Genomic DNA, 22,615 nt, shown 5'->3' with positions numbered 1-22,615 from the left:
CGCTTATAACTCTTGAAAGAATAAGAATGTTTTGAGCCACTACACATATTTCACCCCTAAAATCCACTATAATATTTAGAAACACGACTTTACCATTCTAAAAATCTTTTTTTTTTCAATTTATTTATCTTTTTAAAAACATAAAATATAAAAACACAATCATAAACGAAATTCCCATAAAACATATTTAACCAACGGTGGAAACGGACTTCGTCGTTGGGTATTCCTCGAAGCGATTGTTTCACGTAGATCCCCACTCCCCATACCAGTTCAATACTGTGGCCATTATAAAAGCATTTCAGTCTCTCTTAGCGTCATATTCGTTAAAATAGTATCGTACTCGAGTGTACAGTGATATTTAATCAGTTTTTGTGAGATAACTAGTTTTATTTTGTGACATCATATTACACAACGTTGTTCGTAATAAACATCAGCCGAAACTAAATTGGATTACAGTGAAGTGTAGTTATAATTTCGTTCGTTATAAAATCTCGCAAATTGTATAAATCAATTAAATCCGATTATTTAAAAATGTGCGTGGAAACAGAGCAAAAACAAAATTCCGAAATGTTCAACAGGTAAATAGAAATTTTTATTGGAATTCAAGTTAATTTCATCATAGTAATTATCCCATTATTTTCCCATTTAGTCATTTACATCGTTAGCTTAATTCTATCATTAAAAAAATTGTCTTTTTAATTAGTTAATTGATTTTTAATGTACGTATTTGTTATAGATCAAATTTAAGTCGTGCTTTGCATGCTACCCTGACCCACGCTAAGATCAACAGACGACTCATCTGTGGGCTACTACCCACTATAGATCACCTTCAAAAATCACCTGAAGATGTTATATTTTGTTTACTACCACAAGCTAGACCAGGAGATGCCAGCGCTCATATGCAAACTGTTTTACTACAAGCATTTTGCTACGAGAATTATATACCAGTTATACAGGTAGGTTTTTATTAATTATTATTTTTTTTTTATCCCAATATTTCTTCAATGGTACGTCCCTGTATAATATCCATTAAAAAAATTACGAAATATTTTTACTAAGATTATAAAATTATTATTATTTCTTAATATAATTGATTAATTCATTAAATATAAATAATTTTCTTTATTCAAATATAGAATAATCTAGATTTCTTTATCAAAGTGACATCTATCATAATTTACTTTTACTAGATGGCAGTACATAACCAAATTGTTTAATAATAAAATTTAATTGATTAAATGTTTCAATATATTGATTTTTTGTCAATTGAATTAGTATCTATTTGAATCATTGAATCAATTCTTTTTAACATAGTCTTCTTTTTATTTCATGTCTCGTACTAATCTTTTACTACATATAAAAGTAAAATTTCCATCTATTTTTCAGCCTTATTAAACTATTAATTAATTTGTTACTTGTAATAATAGATGATCTGACTTTCATTATTCTATTTACATCTACTTTGAATGGTATTTACTATCATAACAAATAAAAATTGACGTTTGTGTATCAGCTTTTGAACACTAGGTGCCGCTTATGTTTAATTTTATAATCTATAGAAATTCTGAAAGAATGAAAAATTGAGTTTAAATTATAATTTAATCTATTAATTTTTTCGATATATTTATTTTTTATAGTAGAGTAAATAGATGAAAATGTCTGCTTAAATATTAGCTTTAGCAACTAGATGGCGATAATGCTTTTAAAATATATATCCTTTAGAAATTATAGGATATAAAACAAATTAAGTTTAAGTTATGATATAATAAATAAATTCTTTCAATTCAAGTATTTCTTCAATATAATTTCGTTTATTTTTTCAAATATCATTTGGAGTTAGCTATTAAAGCGACATCTACCACAAATCGTGAGTAGTACATTTCTATTTAAAGTTAATAGTGTTAATAAATGTAAAGTACTAACTTCTAACAACTAGATGGTGATAATGCTAAAACATATATCCTACAGAAATTAGGTAATGAATAAATAAAAGTTGAATCATAATATTATTAATTAATTCTCTGAATGTCAATATTTTTTGAGTGACATCTATCACAAATGTAGAGTACTACATATCTAAGTATTCGCATATGTATCAGCTTCTGGCAACTAGATGGCGATAATGCTGCTAAAATATTTTAATAATTTATCTGATGTTCATTTATATAATTTGCAACTAGGATATTTACGTATATTTAAACTAATAATTTGTTTTATTGTTGCAGGTAGACAATAGCGAAAAATTAGCAGCTTATTGTGGTATATCTAAATCAACGTACCAAACGGGATGCACATGCGCAATAGTTACTAGAGATCATAGTTTACCTTCGACACCAGAAGATGAGTTCCCAATGTCGCCTACAGAACAAATGTTGACTAATTTCTATGAGAAATCATTGGAGCAGTCATTGAGACCAGTGATTGAACTTCCCAGTTGAACATTTTTTTAACAAATCATGAAGATGAAAAATGTTTGACAGTGAATTGATTCTGTGCAGTTAATGCCTGTTAATGGTGATTTGTTGAAGATGACTGGTGAATTCACCTTAAAAATGCATTAGGGTATTCAAATCTGGTGAAAAATTTTATTGGTCAATCTCCCCAGGAAGTGAGACTTCAACTTAGGTTAGAGATTGTAAAATTGATATTGTTTTGTGAAATTTGTTGAGTTTTTTGGTTTTTTGTGAATTTTCAACAATATACTACAAAATGTGATTGAAATGAGAATAAAAACTTGTTAACTGAATACATTCTTATTAACTCCTAATTCCTACCTTTATTCACATCCTTTATCTTATAAACTATTTGGACTCACTTCTGTATTTTCGCGACTTGATAACACGCTAATTTGACGTTTTCGATGTCACGGAATCCATTTATCGAGTTCCTAGATGTCGAAAATTCGTACTTTTTTTATTTGTTTTTATTCGTATTTTTTTTATTGGTCAACTTCCGGTTCTGATTTTTAAATTATAATCAATTTTCGATTATTCGAAAATCGGAAATAAAGCTTCAAAAGAACGATTGTGGTTTAATATTCCTACAAAAAAAAAAAACAAGATAAAGAGCGAATATACCTCTAGGAACATATAGAAGACATTATAGTTTGATTCCCAATAAAAACAAACCAAATAATGAACCTCCAGAAGATATTTGGAAGTAAGATTCTGATATTGAATTAAGTTGAAATAATTATTCAGAAAATAAATTTTTTATTCGTTAGATTATTACATTATTTGATTATTTCAACGATTGTACGAAAAATAGTGTGTATGCCATAGCCGCGAAACTTTTTAATGACCTCAAGATCTTGTCTCGACCGTTTTTTCGGTACGTTAAAAAGGTATTTCACGGGCTAAGCATACAAATAACTATTTCAGTCTTTTACTTTGTAATAAAACCACTTAAAAACTCTTTTTTAAATTCAATTAAACTGTACCAAAACCATTATGCATTTTTGAGAGTGAAAATAGGCAACAATCATTGTATTTTATAAAACCAAATTTTCACAGGATGTTGTCTACAAGCTCCACCTTAAACAAAAATCTCTTTTGTATATTATTAATTAAAAGTGATAATTTATCCCTAGCTCTTAATGGGCTTGTTACAAAATAAACTCTTTAGGCTTGCAACTAAAAGCAAAACAAAAAATTATTATCTTGAAAGATGTTTATTATAAATTTTTAGGAATGTTAACAAACGTCTTATTCATAGTTAAAAAAACAAGCTGGTCAATATGATCTCCAGTTAGTGACGCTCTTAGGTCAGTTACTATTTGGCCTCCTTTGCTAAATAGTCGCTCAGATGGAACACTGGAAGCTTGAATACAGAGAAACTTTTTTGCACATTGGGAAAGAAAAGGAAATACATGTGCATTATATTTCCACCATATCAGTGGATCTTCTTCAACGCCAATGACTGGTATATTCATATATTGTTCGATTTCATTTTTAATTTTTTCATTTAAACTCACAGCATTACAACCTTCAACAGTTTTCATAGATTTAAAAATTTATGAAAGTCCGCTTTTCTTTTTTCCTAATGACGCAGTTCTATTCTCAGAAACTGGAATTATTTCTAATTCGCTACTAAGTTGTAATATTATATCTAAAATTATCTGGTTTTCTGCAGAACTAAAAAAGCATCATTTAAAACGTGGGTCCATGAAGGTGGCAGTAGATACGTAAATATAGCCACAACGTTTCGTGAAGCTTGATTAGTAACATAAACATTTTCCTACGTTTAAAAATGTTGTAGAAAACTTATTATTTTTAGGACTAACTAGTTTTTTTTCACTAATAAATTTCGTTTTTTATTGTTCACTCACAATGTATAGACTCAAGGTAAGATTTTCTATAAAAGAAACATCTTGAAGTATGATAATCACAATATTAAAGAGGAAACTATAAATTAAAAGTTCTTTAAAAACGACATCTTCGGTAAATTGGATATACTACTTTGGTTTGTTTTAAATTTATTCAAATAAATCCTCTAAGTTTCAAGTATTTACAATAATTATATTATCTGCTAAAAATAATCAACTTTATTTGTTATTTATTCAAATCAATCATATATTATGTTTATTATAAATATTTTAAATAATACAATTCGTTATTAAAGTGACATCTATTGCGAGTAGCATTCACTATATTAATGTCACAATTAAACAGTAAACACGTAATGGTGTAACAGCATCTAAAAACAAGATGGCAGTAGTAGCTCTAAACATAATATATGTTTATCGATAAATATATTATTTTACTTTTAATTTGATTTAATTAATATTATAAATAATTCACTCATTATATCAATAAGAAGTTTCTCATAAATATTTGAGAATAACAAAGTGACATCTTCAATTATGTTTAACTACTATATCCTCATGAATAAACGAATATACGTAATTATATGTCGACTACTAAAAACTAGATAGCGTTAATATTGCTACAACATTTACTCTATAAAAATAATGGAATAAGTGAAAATGAAGTTAAATAATAAAGGAAATTAAATAATTTATTTAATTAGATAGTTATTTTTATATGTAAATTATTGTATAGTATATTTTCGTGTTAATTATTATAGTGACATCCATTTGATTTTTAAGTATACTATATTTCTATGGAAACAAAATAAATAAATGCAATAAGGTATCAGCTCGCCAAAACTAGGTGGCAGGAACGTCGCTTAAATAAAAATTATATGATAACATTATTTATAATATATTATATAAGTAATGAATGTAATTGAATAAAGTAAATATTTATATAATGAATTATTCCGTAAATATATTTTTTTATTTAAATAAAGTTCGTTATAATCTTTTATAAGTATGAAAATATGTAGTGACATCTGCTGGAGAAGAATTATGATCAATAATTCAATTATATTCTAATACCACTAGACAATTAGTATAAAATGTATTATTCAGGATAACTATAATTGAAAAATGCGGTAATACACTAAATAACTACTAAATCACGATATTAATCACAGTTAAAGCAGAAATGCGTGTTTTTATTATATTCTTAGAATAATTTAATTATAACCTATAATAAAGTTTACGTGAAATGTATATTGTGAAAACGTGGACTTTAGTGAATTGTTTCAGTTTTTTATTGTTCAATAATTACAGTGCGATCATGTAATGAAAGGATTCATTTACTAACCAAAGTAAATATAAAAAGTTTGGTTATTTCAACTCTTGTTGTTGCTGTAGTCGTATGTTAATTAAATTATGTCGAGTTTATTAACCTGAATATTATTTTGTATATGTACGAGGTTCATCCCATAAGTACTTGACCCAACAAATGAAAGACGAAAATTTTGGAGAAAAACATATTTATTTCATAAAAAAATGCCAATATGACTGAAGCATTCTACAATCTCATTATTATCATAATAACAATTTGTACGGCAGCTAGGGGGTGCAATAAAACAATGAAATAATAAATATATTTTAATATTAATATATTTTTGAAACGATAAAAACTTAACATACTGTAAAGAAGTGTTTAAGCATCTGATCGCGCAGTTTAAAACCTGCATAACTTTGAGATTAAGGGTCGAAAACATAATTGGAAATGGTCAAAATGTTCGTACTGATAAGCACTTTAAGCTAATATAAGGTATTCCTTATTTATTTAAATTTATATACCCTTAAAACACTTTTAAACAAATTACGGTGCTTTTTTTCATAAAACTTTGTACATTCAAACTTCTTTACCATTTTTAGGGATCATATTTAAATGTTCTACCACATATTATTTAGAAGCTTAAACTTTAGAGCGTTTAACGTTTAGAATGAGCTCCTTTAAATCTTTCTACGTCATGTAGGAACCAAGTAATGACTGATAAAGTGTGAAAAAACGTCAATTTTGCATTTATGTTGAAGAAAATTTTTTGAATATTGATTTTTTGTAAAAAACCGTGGATACCTTTTTTGTAGACCTAAATTTGGTTTCGGCACCTTCAAAAAATAGATTCCACGCATCAAAAAACGCTCTAAAACTGAGAGGTATATGAAACTTCTACAGAACCCAGCAGTGAGCTGCTTTAAATCTTTCTAAGTCATGTAGGAACCAAGTAATGACCGATTAAGTGTGACAAAACGTCAATTTAGCATTATATTGACAATAACTTTTTAAATATTCATTTTTTGTGAAAAACCGCAGAGACCTTTTTTGTAGATCTTTTTAAAATTAATCTTTTTTATTTGAAACTTTTTGATATATCTTTCTTTGTTCAAAAGTTATAGCTTCATAAACAATTGTTTATAACAAATTCCTCGACTATATTTGGTCTCGGCACCAAACTGCTTTAAATCTTTCTAAGTCATGTAGGAACCAAGTAATGACCGATTAAGTGTGACAAAACGTCAATTTAGCATTATATTGACAATAACTTTTTAAATATTCATTTTTTGTGAAAAACCGCAGAGACCTTTTTTGTAGATCTTTTTAAAATCAATCTTTTTTATTTGAAACTTTTTGACATATCTTTCTTTGTTCAAAAGTTATAGCTTCATAAACAATTGAATTGTTTATAACAAATTCCTCGACTAGATTTGGTCTCGGCACCAAACTGCTTTAAATCTTTCTAAGTCATGTAGGAACCAAGTAATGACCGATTAAGTGTGACAAAACGTCAATTTAGCATTATATTGACAATAACTTTTTAAATATTCATTTTTTGTGAAAAACCGCAGAGACCTTTTTTGTAGATCTTTTTAAAATTAATCTTTTTTATTTGAAACTTTTTGACATATCTTTCTTTGTTCAAAAGTTATAGCTTCATAAACAATTGAATTGTTTATAACAAATTCCTCGACTATATTTGGTCTCGGCACCAAACTGCTTTAAATCTTTCTAAGTCATGTAGGAACCAAGTAATGACCGATTAAGTGTGACAAAACGTCAATTTAGCATTATATTGACAATAACTTTTTAAATATTCATTTTTTGTGAAAAACCGCAGAGACCTTTTTTGTAGATCTTTTTAAAATCAATCTTTTTTATTTGAAACTTTTTGACATATCTTTCTTTGTTCAAAAGTTATAGCTTCATAAACAATTGAATTGTTTATAACAAATTCCTCGACTAGATTTGGTCTCGGCACCAAACTGCTTTAAATCTTTCTAAGTCATGTAGGAACCAAGTAATGACCGATTAAGTGTGACAAAACGTCAATTTAGCATTATATTGACAATAACTTTTTAAATATTCATTTTTTGTGAAAAACCGCAGAGACCTTTTTTGTAGATCTTTTTAAAATCAATCTTTTTTATTTGAAACTTTTTGACATATCTTTCTTTGTTCAAAAGTTATAGCTTCATAAACAATTGAATTGTTTATAACAAATTCCTCGACTAGATTTGGTCTCGGCACCTTCTAAAAATGGATTCAACGCATCAAAAAATGCTCTAAAATTATGGAGAGTATGAAACTGCTACGACGAACGTCAAATGTCATGATGACAATGTCAGATTTAACATATTCATATCAGTGTTGCCATATCTCGAAACTTGTATTAAAGAACGAGTAAAAAATAATCAAGTTGGATCATTTTTATTTTCTTAAGGATATCCAAAGTGTTTTTTATTAGATAATATCGTTTCCTAAATCTATGATAACGAATTTTTATCGATTACTAATAACCATTATGTGCCTTTTTACTAATTTGGTCTCTTATTAAATATTTATTCATATACGAAAGGATTACAACAAAATACAATTAGGATTATTATATATTATACAGATAATTGCTGTTTATTGCCGTTTTATTACGTTTTTTGAGATTCGATTCAATAATGTGGTTGGTACGTATCGAAATGCGTATTTCTATTGTATATTTGTTATTATTTATATTAAATTTATCGAAAACTACAAGTTTTCTAAATGATATACATCAGACGTCTCGAATATTGGGTAAAGTGAAAGAAAGTTTCCTGGAATGTGATTTTATTTTACAAGAAAAGTGCCTCTACATAAACACCAACGAAACAGTGCAATTTAGAGAAATAATAAATTTATTGATAAAATTGAATCCTAATTCGAAATCTGTCATATTTTCTGATGTAAAATATTTTGGCGACAACAAATTTTTAACCGATATGAAAAATATTTTCGTCTTCGCGAATTCTATACAAGATTTGAAACAAGTTTTGATAATTATATCAGAATCTTCTATATGGGATAGTAGAACGAAATTTTATTTCTTTTTGAATCATCAAATTAAAATAAATAGAAAATTACTGTCATCTATTTGGAATAGAAAAATTATTAATTTTGTCGTTTTGTCAATTCTCAATAACGATTTGTATACATTCAACGGTTTTTCAAATAAAATAACAAAAATCACCGAGAAATTTTGTGAAAACATGTTTTTAGATAAAATTAAAAATTTACATAAACATAGTATACAGGCTGTCTCACAAGCGGCGATACCTTACACGGCTTATTACAACAACCAGTGGACAGGTTTAGAGTGGATCGTATTCAAAATGTTTATTTCTCATATAAATGCCTCTATGGAACGTATAATTACAAACGATTATAACGAATCTGCTCAATTAATACAAAAAAATAAAGGAGATGTACTCGTCTTAAGGATTTTTCAGGTAAGATTTACAATAAGTTACAGTCGCTACAGTTGCTACATACATATCACCTGGCACAACAAAGAAAACACATAAATTTTGGAAAAAACGTAATCTCCTTTTAGCTGCATACACTTTTCCCACAACAATGTTCAATAAGTTCAATACCCTTTATATAATATCGTCAAGCTCCTCTTCATTATTGGACAATCTTTGACTACCAAACGATTTTATACAGTCATGGAAGTCAAACACTTATGGGGCCTTCGTTTGGTAGCCCTGCACGAAAAAAGCGGAAACAAAAGCCCGATTGGAAAGAGTCCAACGTCTTGCGTGCCCCAGTATAACAGGATCCATGCGTACGGCCCCAACTAGGCCCTTTGAGGTCTTACTAGACCTTCCAACTCTGGATCTACAGGCTGAACATTCACAGCGATCAAATTACGCCTTCGATCGTTGATAATAAGGATTTGGAAACACACATCACTGATCGTGAGTTGTGGAATGGTGATTCCAAGCCCCCTATATTGAATAATGAAACCACCAGGTACACAGACGGTTCTAGGAGGAATGTCTTTTGGCTGGCGCAGGTTTCTGCGGGGGACACTCCAAAATATGCGAAACTTTTTCGAAAACACAATCCACGCCTTAGGAACGCAGTAGTTTCGATCTGCACACACAGCAAAGCTGCCATACAAGCTATAACGGCTGAAAAGGGAAGCTCTAATGCTGGAGTGTAAAAGAGTCCTTCAAAATCTGGGCGTTTTCTTGATCATTTTGTGTAAAAAATGAAATTTTCAAGACGAAATTATTTTAGAAATTCTAAAAATTAATTTTCTGAAAAAAAATAGGGTCTGACTAGTTTTTCTGAAAGTAATTGGTCAGATGTTGGCTTTTCTGAATTAGATTTTGACACAAATTGATTTTTCGGGTTAAATATTTTTGAAAAAAAGGGGGTTTCGAAGTTAACTTGATTAAAATGAGCCCTTATGGTCAAAATTGGCATTTTCTTGATAAATTTGGTTAAAAAATTGAATTTTTTCGAGACGAAATTTCTGTGACTGGAAAAAAATTGATATCCTGAAAAAAATTTGATCGAAATATAGTTTTTCTCAAAATTGGCTCTTCTGAATTTAATTTTGACGAAAATTTTCATGTTAATTTTGATAAAAAAGGCTATTCTTGATTATTTTGGGTAAAAAATTAAATTTTCTAGACGAAATCATTTTCCAGACTGAAAAAATGAATTTTCTGAAATAAATTTGGTCGGATTATAGTTTTACTAAAAGTAATTTTTTGTTTTGTTTTGTTTTGACAAAAATAAAATTTTTTGGGTCTAATTCTGTCCCAAAAAGGCTTTTCCAATGTTAGCTTGATCAAAATAGACTTTTCTCAGATTAATAACGTCAAATATGCCTGTTTCTCTATTCATTTGGCATTTCTTCAAAAATAAATTTGTTTAGAGCTTCACTATGATGACCAAGAAAGTGTCATCCCATCAATTAGAAAGATTGTTGACAGGAAAAACACCAAAAAAGTGATGCGACATTATTTTGGGACTGCAACAATATTATATTGATTTATTTTGAAAAATTAAATACAATAATGCTGTACTCTGATGTATAGATTTTGGAAAATGACCTAGTTAGACATCATATTCATAACCCAGACATCTTGTGAGCTCTCTCCGAGTTCTTATCTTCTAAATTTTCCGAAAACCTATTTTTTAATTGTAGCGAAAGATCTTCAAGTTCAAATTATTTTTCATTATCGAAAACTCAGCTCTTGTTAGTTAGTTCTAATACAAGTTCTTATCTTGTGCTGGTTCATCGTGTTTGCTCCTTGATCGTTTTTGAGCTGCTACTGTACATGTTCAATCAGTGATGATTCTTTCAATTTGTGAGGTATCCAAATAGCAAACTTCTTAACTATCCCAAGACGTTTTAAGTGTTTTTCAATTATTGTATGCCTCTTTGCAACCTCTCGAACAGTCATATGACAATCCTCGTCAATTATGTCTTTGATTTGGTCATCATCAACTTCAGTAAACCGACCAGAACGTTGCTCATTTTTTAGAAGGAAATTTCTAGTTCTGACACGTGCGCTGTTTTAAGCAATTAGCAACATAAGTTATTAAATAAATGAAGCAAAAAAAACAAAACTACTTAGATGTCAAGTTGTGATTTCGTAACTTTAAAGGCCTATAACTCAGAAATGAGGAATCGTATGAGAAAATTTTTCTCATAAGTTTCCTCCTAGCACTGTATTTTTGTAAACTAGAAATTTACTTGAAAAAACTCGTTTTCTGTCGCTTATCCCTTTATAAACAAAGTTTTTTTTTCAACCTCCTAGGTTATAAATAAAAGACAAGTTGAGTACAAAACAAACCTTGAAACTTCTGTAGATAAAGCAATAATAGTAAATCTGCGGTACCATTAATTTGCGTCCTTGTCCCCTTTTATTATTATTACCATCTTTAAACTTTCGACACCATCCCTCATGACGTTTTTCCCCAAACACACTTTGTAATTCACACTTGTCGTGAGTCTCAATAATGGCGGACATGTTTACGTGGTTGTAGCACAACGCCGACTGACGCTTGAATGTCGAAGCGGTGGGAGGTTGAAAAAAATAAAAACTTCGTATATTTAAATAGAGATTTCAAAATGGATTTTTTTTTCAGTTGTTATATTACGATAAAGTGGACTTTTCGTATCCAGTGGAATTTGCTAATAGAGTTATCATGGTACCAAAACCAGAAATCCTTCCACTTTACATAAGTATGTTAAAAATATTCGAACCATCATTATTATTAGTCCTTCTAGGTACTATTATCAGTCTATTGATAATATTAAAAATATCTTATACGAAAAACGGAATATTATTACTTTGGGGTATATTATTAAATCAACCGATGAAATATAAAACAACGAAAAAATTACGATTTTTATTGTTGCTATGGACCGTAAGTGCTATAATAATATTAGTTTACATGCAAACGTCAATTTTACATAGTTTACTAGAACCCAAATACGCTTCGTCTTTTAAAACAATCAAAGATTTGAAAAATAGCGATTTGAAAATTATTATGTTGGATTTTTATAGTACGAGTAGTTTTTTATCGGTTTACGACATGCAAGAAAAATATCTAGCGGTGAAAGATTACGAAACGATGGCCGAAATAATTATGAGGCGCAATAAATCATACGGATATCTACTGTCCGAAAAATTAGCTATCGATTGCATGCGGGTGCTCGAAAAAACGATCGGTACAACTTTCTACACGATCTTAAACGAAGTCGCCGTACCAGGTCACAACGTTTTAATATTTCAACATCATACTTTTCTTTTACCGAAATTTGATTTTTTTTTATTGTACGTGAAACAATTCGGACTTATACGACGGTATAGTCTATATAATTTTAAAAAAGCACTACCCTTAGTTAAGGTATTGAATATAACTCACTTTTATTCCACTTTCGGAGTGTTATTGATTGGATTGACTGTTGCTACGGTTTGTTTTATATTAGAAATGTATTGGATGAAAATTTTGCGTTATTTCGAACGTTTGATAATGTAAAAATATTTAAATAAAAGTATTCAATATACTAATATTGTTTATTTTATACTAAATTATACTCTATTTGAAAATCTACCCTATGCCGATGGTTTCTTTATCCCTGTGGATGGATGATGGTGATGGAAAATCTTCGGTTTATCACAACTATCACGTGATAGAACATAGATTCGTTCCCAATATTGATTCTTGAGCATTCTTGCGGTAATTTATATAGTAACCTACCCTTCAGTCGTCTCGTTTGTCAAATAATTCTCCATCAAGTTGATCAAATAATCTGGAATCCTGAATCTGTCTTCAAACGTCTCGAAGATGTCTGAGGCGTTATGTCTAGTGTTGTTAACATCACGATTAGTCGCACCGAGTGGTAATGTCCAGTGCTATGGAGGTATAGAACACCTTTTGGATTGCTTGGATTGTTGATCCACCCTTATTAAAGGCCGCCTCTTGTTTCCCATATGTTAGTCTTAATAAAGGTTCAAATAGTTTACATTTCGTATTCAGTAATCTCGGAGGTTCATGTCGCCTTTACCTTTAGGAATGAGAAATAGCCTTCCACTAGTCGCTGAAGGTAGCTGTTATCAAGAACCTGTTGTTTAAATCGAGGAAAATCTCCGATCTCTGTTTGAGGATTAATCGTAGATAGACCCCGTCTGGTTCTAGTGCCTTCATCGCATTTAATGCCTCCATGAGTTCCTCCATAGTGAAGATGGGATCAGTTGGAGTCTCATTATAACTAGTCACGTTCGTCCCGACCGTCGTTCTCTTATAACTGATTCCCCAGGTTCCTTTCCAGTTCCAAGAAGGTATCGAATACCTTTTGGATTGCTTCGATTGTTGATCGATCCTTATTAATGCCTGTTATCAAGAACCTGTTGTTTAAATCGAGGAAAATCTCCGATCTCAGTTTGAGGATTAGTCGTAGATAGACCTCGTCTGGTTCTAGTGCCTCCGTCGCGTTTAATGCCTCCATGAGTTCCTCCAGAGTGAAGATAGGAGCAGTTGGAGTCTCATTATAGCTATTCACGTTCGTCCGAACCAGTCGTTCTCTTATAACCGATTCCCCAGGTTCCTGTCCGGTTCCAAGAAGGTATCGAATACCTTTTGGATTGCTTCGATTGTTGATCGATCCTTATTAATGGCTGTTGTAAAGAACTTGTTGTTTAAATCGAGGAAAATCTCCGGCTCTACTTTGACCATTAGCCGTAGATCTCAATGAGTTTCTCCAGAGTGAAGATAGGAGTCTCAGAATAGCTAATCAGGTTAGTACATATCGGGAAAAGGACGACATCGTTTCGACCTGTCGTTCGGGCATCTTTGAGATCTGATGAGGATCGATTCCCCAGTTTGCTTATCAGGGTTGACAAGCTCCTTCCAACTTGCGTTCTGGTGGTTTAGAGTAGTTCTGTGATCGGCTTTCGTTTACCATACATAATCTATGCAGTTCAGCTGTTTTGTTTGCACAGCCGATCTGTTAGTCTGGACCTTCAGGGAGCAGGGATTTTAGTTCTTCCTTCGTCGTATTATTGTTAAGTACGCGGCTATTCGATTTAGAGACGTATTGATCGTGTAAACTGTAAATTTTTATACTTTATATGATACATAACCTAACCTAACCTTACCTAATCTAACTTAACCTAATTCACAATAGTTTGCACACGTTGGAACTAAACTAAACTGTTGAAAATAAACATCTTAGACTTTATAATTTAATGTAAATACTTAAAATCGTATTTTTGACAAGACAATTATTGGAATTTTATAATCTCGTTGCTCCACGTGGTAAACAATTGATTTTTTTTTCAAATAGAAAACCAAATTCTTATTATCGATTATTAAGTTGATAACCAATGATAATCCTTATCAAGTGTCCGTCTTGAAAGAAGAAAAAATACATCTCAATAATAATTTATTAAAAACAAATTGCTTATCGTTAATTAATTGGTAATTTAACGTTTAATTAGACGCGAGAGACACGTGAGATATATCAGGTGAATTTTGCAGGTATTACAACTTAAAACTGAAGGAGAAGATGGCGTTGTTCAAGAAAATAACAGTAGAGATACCGTTATTTTTTTGTTTTGTTAATTTTTTACTTACGAGTAAGTATTCGCTTCCAATTTAAATTTATCAAAATCTACAGTTAATTTAATTGATTTTTAATCTAACTTAACTAAAAATGTTTAGAATTAACTAATTTCTCATTGTCTTAAGCATTAATTACACTAATAGCGAAGTTTATCGAGGTTAATCGAACCGCCTCCTACTACATATTTACGATGATTATTGACTAGACTATTCGACACAAATCGGTTTGCTTCTCTTAAATGTGTACCTTGTTCAAGGATTTGTGGTTAAATTTGCGAAAAATTGAATCACGCCCCGTGGGAACGCACCATAACGATATTTGATACTATTGCGTCAAGATGCGTCCTTACTCGCAGCGTAACCGTGAACCGAACACCGCGGTGGTTCGAAGGGGTGAGAACTCTCAACAAGTGCGAAAAATTCCGAGGAATATACATTATTTACCAATACAATGGTCGATAAGTTTTTCGTTTTTTCATATAGTGTATAGAGTGCGTTCGCTAAAATTTTTATGTACGCATCAGTGACAAGTCTCAACAAGCTTTAAGCAATCGTCAAAATGCTCAAAACAGCCATTTTTTTAAATGCGCCAACAGCAAATAATCTGTGGGGGCTAAATCTGGCGAATATGGTGCATGAGATAGGTCTTCAAACTTTAATTTATTTTGGCCATTGCAAAAACGGATGTGTGAGCTGGTGGATTGTTTTGATGAAACAACATTTTCTTCTTAGCCAAATGCGGTCGTTTTTACTCGATTTCTTCGCTCAAACGTTGTAATAAGTTCGGATGATACTCACCGTTGATAGTTTTTTATTTTTCAAGATAGTCAATGAAAATTATCCCAAAAAAACCGACGCCATAACATTGCCTGCAGATGGAACAGTTTTTGCCTTAATTGGAACGACTTCTCACGACGTTGTTTTTGTTCCATTGTGAGCAAACGCGGCGCTCATCTCGTGAAAGCTTTCTCATTACCAAACTTACAGTTCAGCACTTTCTGACATGTCTGCTAGATCGCGCATTTTTAGTCGACGATCATCCATCATCTTCAACATTTCTGGAATCGTCACCTCATTTGGTCGACCACTGCGCTGCTGGTCTTCCCAAGACGTACAGTCTCGTCTAAACTTCCCTACCAATATTTTACTGTTGATAACGTAAAAGAAATCTCACCTAGGGTAGAATCTAGTTCAGCTTTTATATTGGTTAGTCCATGTTTACAAATTCATTGAAAACGTTCAATTAAGATGGCTGCCAAACAAATATTAAACAACGTGGCGTCTTCAAACTCGAAACATATGCTGTATAGTATTTTTCAAACAACTACCGCCATCTCTATGTCAAGCCAGATATTTCTGGAATCATTCACGTAGATCTCGAACGACCATTCAGTCAAAAAGGCAAAATCAAAAACAAAATGGAAGTTACTTACGGTATATTCTATTTTTAACAATTCAAAATTGTGGCTGGTCCAGAAAACATTAATTTACTGTAAGAAACGGTCTACGACTCGACTGAAAAAGATTTGGTGATAGAGTCTTGTTAGAACTAGTTTTTTATTAAGATGAATCACGTAGAAATGATTACTAATGTTATTAAAGAACATGGTATTATGTTTGTCGTATTTCAGTTAGGATTTGAACTGAATAGAATTAATTTGGGCGCGTATTATAGTCCAAAAAGGGTGTCCCCTGAATATAAATCCAAGTGGGCGTCATGGGGGGGCTTCACTTCAGCCGCCATCTTGAAAAACACGTTTTTTTAAATATCTCGCGAACCGCCCATCGTACGACAAAAATTATAGAAAGGAACTTTTTTTTGTATAACGCATAGGTCTTTAATTATAGAGTTCCAAACTTTTCGTCTAAAGTCAATTTCGTCACGTTCGTCGTTAAAATCTCATTTACAGCGTAATAGCTCCTAAACTATAAATGCTACGGGAAAAAGTTTCCAATGAAATTTATAGAAAATTTTATGCTCTACAATTCAGTTACCACCATTTTCAATTTGTCATTGACTATTAACTAAATACTTAGCAAAAACCATATTGAAAAAAGTTTAGAGCCCTATAATTAAAAACCTATGCGTTATACAAAAAAAAGTTTCAAATAAAAAAGGTGGCAAATATTATTTTCTACAATAATGATCTCTACAATTTTTTTCGTACGATGCGCGGTTGGCGAGATATTTAATAAAACGTGTTTTATACAAGATGGCGGCTTACGCAGGCGCCCTCCCATGACCCCCACTTGGATTTACAGTTAGGGGACACAAAAAAATACGTTTTTTACAAAAAAACCGGCTCTTGACCTATTAAGACTAAGATGGTAAAAATAAAAAATTAATACAAATATGCAAAACATTAAAGAATTCGTTGTTGAATAGAATTGTCGTAGTATATAAATTTCAGGTTCAGTTTTGACGAATCTCATTGTATATAGAACATGTTACATCTTATTGGAATTTAATAGAACGCGATGTGCAGAACTCGGTAACCACGTTAACCAGGATACCGAACATTTAGAAAAATTGGTCGAACCTACAGCCGATATAATAATAATGATAAAATCATTAGTAGAATCATTATTTCCGATTTTCGTTTGTATGTTTGCTGGTCCGTGGTCGGATAAACACGGAAGAAAACCCATATTACTGATGACTTTAATTGGTGAGACGATTTAACTAATATTTACTGTTTTTTGATGATTTTTTCACGTACAGGTATGACGTGTGGTTCTATATTGATGATCGTATTCAGTTTTTTTGAATATCTATCACCTTGGTACGTTTTATTTACTTCAGTACCGTCTATGTTGACTGGAAGTTCTACAACTTATTTCGCTGTAACTTTGTCATATCTTTCGGATATATCTACCGACGAAACGAGAGCCATGAGGTAAAAAATTAAAATATAATCATATAAGTACGATTAATTCTAATGTTTATACACCCAGGATCAATTCTTTAAAATATAATCAAGTGGTCAATGGCCTGTATCCGCTATTTTATAGTGAACATTTTTCGTTTTCAGAATGGTGTTCTACGAAGTAGCCCTTGCTTGTGGGGTGCTTATAGGAAGTGTTTCGAGTTCTTATATATTCTATGCGTCAAATTATCAAACTATTTTTGGTATAGGAAGCTGTTGTATGATAATTAGTTGTTTATACGTTTTTTTCTTTATACCTGAATCATTAGAAAGTAAGAAATTGAATTCTCAAGATTCTACAACAGAAGTAAGTATTGCCAACTTCCATTTTAATAACAATAAATATATTTCAAAGTATAATATAGATGCTAGATGCTAAATATGTCTGCTAGCTCATCAAGTACCGTTTTGTGGATCCTCTAGAGTCGTTACCTATTTTTGGTCGACTACTACTTTGGTCTTCGGTCTCGTCTAAACTTACCTACCCAATATTTTACTGTTGGTAACGAAGAAGCAGTCTCATCTAGTGCAAGTTCACTATTGGTTGGGCTAAAGTCAAATAAAAGTATTTTCTATGCTTACAAATTCACTGAAAACTTTCAATATTGATGGCTGTCAAACTAATAAAACGTGGCGTCTTCAAACTTGAAACGTTTTTCAAGCAACTACCGCCATCTCTAGGTCAGGCCAGTAACAATATAATCACGTTCAAGGATTGCATGAACACGAGTGGTGAAAAAGAAAACTGTAATTTTATGGAGAAAATGATGACCAATTATAATATTGGATACGTACATTGAATAGGCGATGATAAATACCTGAAAGTAGGGGCTGTTTTTGTACTTTTGACAGACTTGAATAATTAAAGAGAAATTAGGAACCATGTGAAATATTATGTTGATATTTAGTATATCAAATGTTAAATCTATTAGGTAATTTTCGATTTTTGACTCTTAGATGTTTGTCTTTTTATAAAAATTTTATTTTCTTCGTAATAACTCTCTTTTCATAAAAACTGTTCTTATTTTCTTCTTCTTTAGAGAGTTTCTTCTTTTTTCCTGAAAGATTTTTTCAAAAATTTTTCCTTTTCTCAAATATTCTTATTTTCTCAATGTTTTTCATTTTAGAAATGTTTGTTTATTTTGTCGAATATTCTTCTTTCAAAAAACTAGACAAACAATTTTTTTCACTCGAATATTTTTCTTTTTTCAAAAAGGTTCTTTTTTTCAAATATTCTTCTTTCCAAAAATTTTTGCTACATCTAATCTAGATTACTCTACTTGTTAATACTAATTATAAAATTTATTTACTGTTCTTTATACATCAGATATTCTTCTTTTCATTAGAAAGCTGATTCTTTTTCCTCAAAGATTTTTCCAAGAAACTTTTCTATTTTCTAGGATATTGTTCTCGTTTAAGAAAATTTCTTCTTTTTCCCAAATATTTTACTTTTTATATAATTCTTCTTTTCTATCACCTAACATTCTTTTTATAATACTTTATGAACTGTTCTTCTTTTCTCGAATCTTCTTCGATTCTTCCTTTCAACTCCTTCTTTTCTTAAGAACGTTTCTTGATTTCTTCTCAAACATTATTTTAAGAAACTTTTCTTCTTTTTTATCATCTAACATTCTATGAAGAAAGAAACATTCCTTTTCTTCTTCTTTTTTCAATTTTCCCAACATACTTCTTCCCATAGAACTCAATGTGCTCGAATTTTCTTCTTTTCGTCAGAAAGTTTCTTCTTTTCTCTCAAATGTCTTTCAAAAAGCTTTTTCTCTTCCTTTCTCAAATAATCGTCTTTTTACAGAAAATATGTTTTTTTTTCTTCTTTAACGATCTACTTTTTTACATATTCTCCTTTTTTTCTGCAAAATTACAAACAAGTATTTCTACTATTTTCTAAAGCACTATTCCTCCAAACAACTTTTCTTCTTCGTTTCTCGAATATTCTTCTTTTTTCTCAAAGATTATTAAAAGGAACTTCTCTTCTTCTATTTCCGAGTATTTTGTTAAAGATTCTTCTTTCTATAAATTTTTCTTCTTTTTTTGAAATATTCTCGTTTTCTAAACTGTTCTTCTTTTCTTATATATTCTTCTTCTTTTTTATCATCGAACATTCTTCTCTTCATAATGCTTGATGGACTGTTCTTTTTTTCTCGAATATTCTTCGATTCTTCTTTTTAACTCCTTCCTTTCTTCATAAAGTTTCTTCTTTTTTTCTCGAATGTCTTTCAAAATGTTTTTTTTTCTTTTCTAAAATACTATTTCTTCAAACAACTTTTCTTCTTCGTTTCTCGAATATTCTTATTTCTCAAAGATTATCAGAATTAACTATTCTTCTTCTACTTCCGAGTATTTTGCTAAAGATTCTTCTTTTTTTTTGAATTATTCTCGTTTCTAAAACTGTTCTTCTTTTACCATAAATTGTTTCTTTTTCCCGAATATTCCACTTTTTATAAACTTTTCTTCTTTTTTATCATCGAACATTCTTCTTTTTATAATAATTGACGGACTGTTCTTCTTTATAGACTTAATTGAATCGATTTACCAGAAAATTTGGAAAATCGCTATTTACTCGGCACCTAACCACCGTATTACGCAATGAACTGTATCGAGTTAAAATTTTATTTATTTCAGGTAGAAAGTCGAAGGGTGCGATTAGTTTACATCGCGGATGTAATTCGAACGGCGTTTAAGAAACGAGAAAACTATAAAAGGGCGTTAATTATATTGAGTATCGCTTCAATAATAATAATAACTTTCGCTACAGGAGGAGATTATTCTATTCAGTTTATATTCCTGAGAGGGAAGCTTAATTGGAATTTAAGAAAATACACTTTATTCAGTAGCGCTTATCACGCTTGTTGGGTAATAGGAACGATGTGTGGGACGTTCATTTTGCAAAAAAAATTGAAGATCAGAGAATTCGTTTTGGCTCTGGTAGGATTATCGTCCCTTCTGAGTTGCGTAATCCTGCAATTATTCGCCACAAGTGATATTTTTATTTATATAGGTAAGTTAGAGGTAATTACGTTTGGCAACATCGCAGTACGTTTATTGATAATCTCATTATTTTACATTTTTGTTGAAAAACCATGTTTGGTTATCTACTAACGGTTCTATTTGGTTTTTCCTTGATATTCCTGACAGCTTGTGATAATTAGGGGCATTAGGCAACACTGCAATCTCTATATGACCCACATTATTTTATATTGTTCAATTATTGCGATTATTCACATAGTTTCTAGAATATTGAAAATATTACGTTTGGCAATACTGCAATGCCTTTGAGCGTTCAAAAAATTTTCCCAAATGTTCACTTATTCTTTTATACTGTTTCCCAAGTTTTATTGAGATCTTTCCTAAAATATTGGGAAAATTTTATTCGTTTGGCAACACTGCAAACTCTATATTGGGAATTCTACTGTTATGATTGTGTCATATTGTTTTTAAAGTTCGTTTATTCAAGTATTCGGGAAAATAACTAGGTTTGGCAACACTGCAATCTCTATATAGTTTTATATGAAGAATTTTTATATATTGCATAAAAATCTTGGAGAAATTAATACTATTGGCAACACTGCAATCTATATATGCCTCTATGTTGGTAATTACTCAATTCATCCAGATTCCTCAATTTTTTTTCTCGCACTTCCATTATTCACATTTTCCAAAAAGTCGGGAAAATAACTACGTTTGGCAACATTGTAACCTCTATAAGATTATATATAGAAAATTTTCCCATTTTCCTCAATTTTTCATATCGTTTAGTGTATAAATAAAAATCGTTACATTTCTAAATTAAGAATTTTTCGGTTTTCCCCTAATTCTTTTTTATGGGTTTTTCGACTTATATTATTCAGAATTTTCCCAAAATCTTAGTAACCGTATTACATTTGACAACTCTGCACTCTCTATAAGTTTATAATTCAAATTTCTCCCCAATTCTTTTATATTGTTTTTTAATGAACTATTTTTCGAAATAGAATAGAAATTCAAATAATTGCCCAGGCACTTTTACATTATTAATCCAGTTTGATTATTTGTCTATTCTCCTACTTCTAGAAAAAAATTTGGCAGAAAATAATATAATTCAAAATAAAATATTTTAATTGGAGGTTATAACGTGTGAAACTACATAACATTTGTTATTTAGGCGGCGTTACAAAATGTTTGGGTGGAATGGTGGCCCCCATGCTGCGATCTCAAGTATCCCGATTAGTTTCAGTGGACGAAGCAGGCAAAATATTTTCCATAACAGTCGCAGGTGGAGCACTTATATCATTAGGAGCATCACCTTTATATACAGCAATTTATAATGCTACAATTAATATTGATGCCGCCCTGTTTAATATTCTCACTATAGTACTTATAGGAGCAGCAATTGTTTTAGTACTGTAAGTGCGAACTTACCTAGTTCATCTATTTTTTTAAAAATTTTTTTAACAACACTGTGTATAATAAGTGACGATTTCATTAGAAGTCAGTCAATTGAATATTCAAATAAAAAACATTTACACTTATTTTAGTAATAAATACTGATTATTTCAATAATTGGATTTATTTATAGAGGATGCTCAAATTTAAAAAAAAATGTAATTTATATTTCAGGATTGCAATATTATTGGAAAATATATCTAATTCCAGTACCCAGCAAAACGAAACACACACTATTATTGAAAATGAAGCAGATAGTGAAAATTCAACACAGTGACGCAATTTAATTTTTTCAATCCAGATGTATATAATTTGTAAAAAAATATAAGTACCTGCGTAATTAAGTTGTGAAATTATTCAATTTCTGATATGTATTTTTAAATTTTAACAGAAGTAATTTACAAAACACTTGATATTTGATTCTACTAATAATACACCACATAATTTTAAAACATACTGTATAACAAAGTTTGATTAATACATACA

General features: G+C 30.5%; 2 protein-coding genes across 5 annotated transcripts; both read left to right on the top strand.

Moving 5' to 3' along the window:
* The first annotated feature begins 272 nt into the window (after window positions 1-272).
* LOC130894407 (uncharacterized) lies at window positions 273-2,746 on the top strand. The gene is made up of 3 exons (XM_057801240.1): window positions 273-578; window positions 737-960; window positions 2,230-2,746. The coding sequence occupies exons 1-3, from the start codon at window positions 532-534 to the stop codon at window positions 2,436-2,438; spliced, it is 480 nt and encodes a 159-aa protein (XP_057657223.1). The 5' UTR covers window positions 273-531; the 3' UTR covers window positions 2,439-2,746.
* A 2,647-nt stretch (window positions 2,747-5,393) lies between these two features.
* On the top strand, window positions 5,394-22,473 carry LOC130894399 (proton-coupled folate transporter-like). 4 transcript variants are annotated; one of them, XM_057801227.1, is made up of 10 exons: window positions 5,413-5,673; window positions 8,889-9,118; window positions 11,781-11,877; window positions 14,679-14,776; window positions 17,174-17,431; window positions 17,485-17,659; window positions 17,795-17,996; window positions 20,330-20,705; window positions 21,849-22,089; window positions 22,304-22,473. In XM_057801227.1, exons 4-10 carry the CDS (start codon window positions 14,707-14,709, stop codon window positions 22,404-22,406), a joined length of 1,425 nt encoding a protein of 474 aa, XP_057657210.1. In that variant the 5' UTR covers window positions 5,413-5,673; window positions 8,889-9,118; window positions 11,781-11,877; window positions 14,679-14,706; the 3' UTR covers window positions 22,407-22,473. The 4 variants fall into 4 exon arrangements, with proteins under 4 accessions (XP_057657211.1, XP_057657210.1, XP_057657209.1 ...); XM_057801228.1 differs by lacking the exon at window positions 8,889-9,118 and having other exon boundaries at window positions 5,394-5,673; XM_057801229.1 differs by lacking the exon at window positions 5,413-5,673 and having other exon boundaries at window positions 8,445-9,118.
* Window positions 22,474-22,615: the final 142 nt, after the last annotated feature.

This window comes from Diorhabda carinulata, chromosome 5 (assembly GCF_026250575.1).
Source record: "Diorhabda carinulata isolate Delta chromosome 5, icDioCari1.1, whole genome shotgun sequence".
Classification (NCBI taxonomy): domain Eukaryota; kingdom Metazoa; phylum Arthropoda; class Insecta; order Coleoptera; family Chrysomelidae; genus Diorhabda; species Diorhabda carinulata.
The sequence above is the reverse complement of the archived record's forward strand: the minus strand, read 5'-3'. Positions and strand labels throughout refer to the sequence as shown.

Bases quoted from the DNA above. Each gene is read 5' to 3' on its own strand.
- LOC130894407 (XM_057801240.1), top strand. From the start codon at position 532: ATGTGCGTGGAAACAGAGCAAAAACAAAATTCCGAAATGTTCAACAG. The intron at 579-736 runs GTAAATAGAAAT...TATTTGTTATAG, and splicing joins AATTCCGAAATGTTCAACAG to ATCAAATTTAAGTCGTGCTT. The intron at 961-2,229 runs GTTTTTATTAAT...TGTTGCAGGTAG, and splicing joins TATACCAGTTATACAGGTAG to ACAATAGCGAAAAATTAGCA.
- LOC130894399 (XM_057801228.1), top strand. From the start codon at position 14,707: ATGGCGTTGTTCAAGAAAATAACAGTAGAGATACCGTTATTTTTTTGT. The intron at 17,432-17,484 runs GTGAGACGATTT...TTTCACGTACAG, and splicing joins ATTACTGATGACTTTAATTG to GTATGACGTGTGGTTCTATA. The intron at 17,997-20,329 runs GTAAGTATTGCC...TATTTATTTCAG, and splicing joins CTCAAGATTCTACAACAGAA to GTAGAAAGTCGAAGGGTGCG.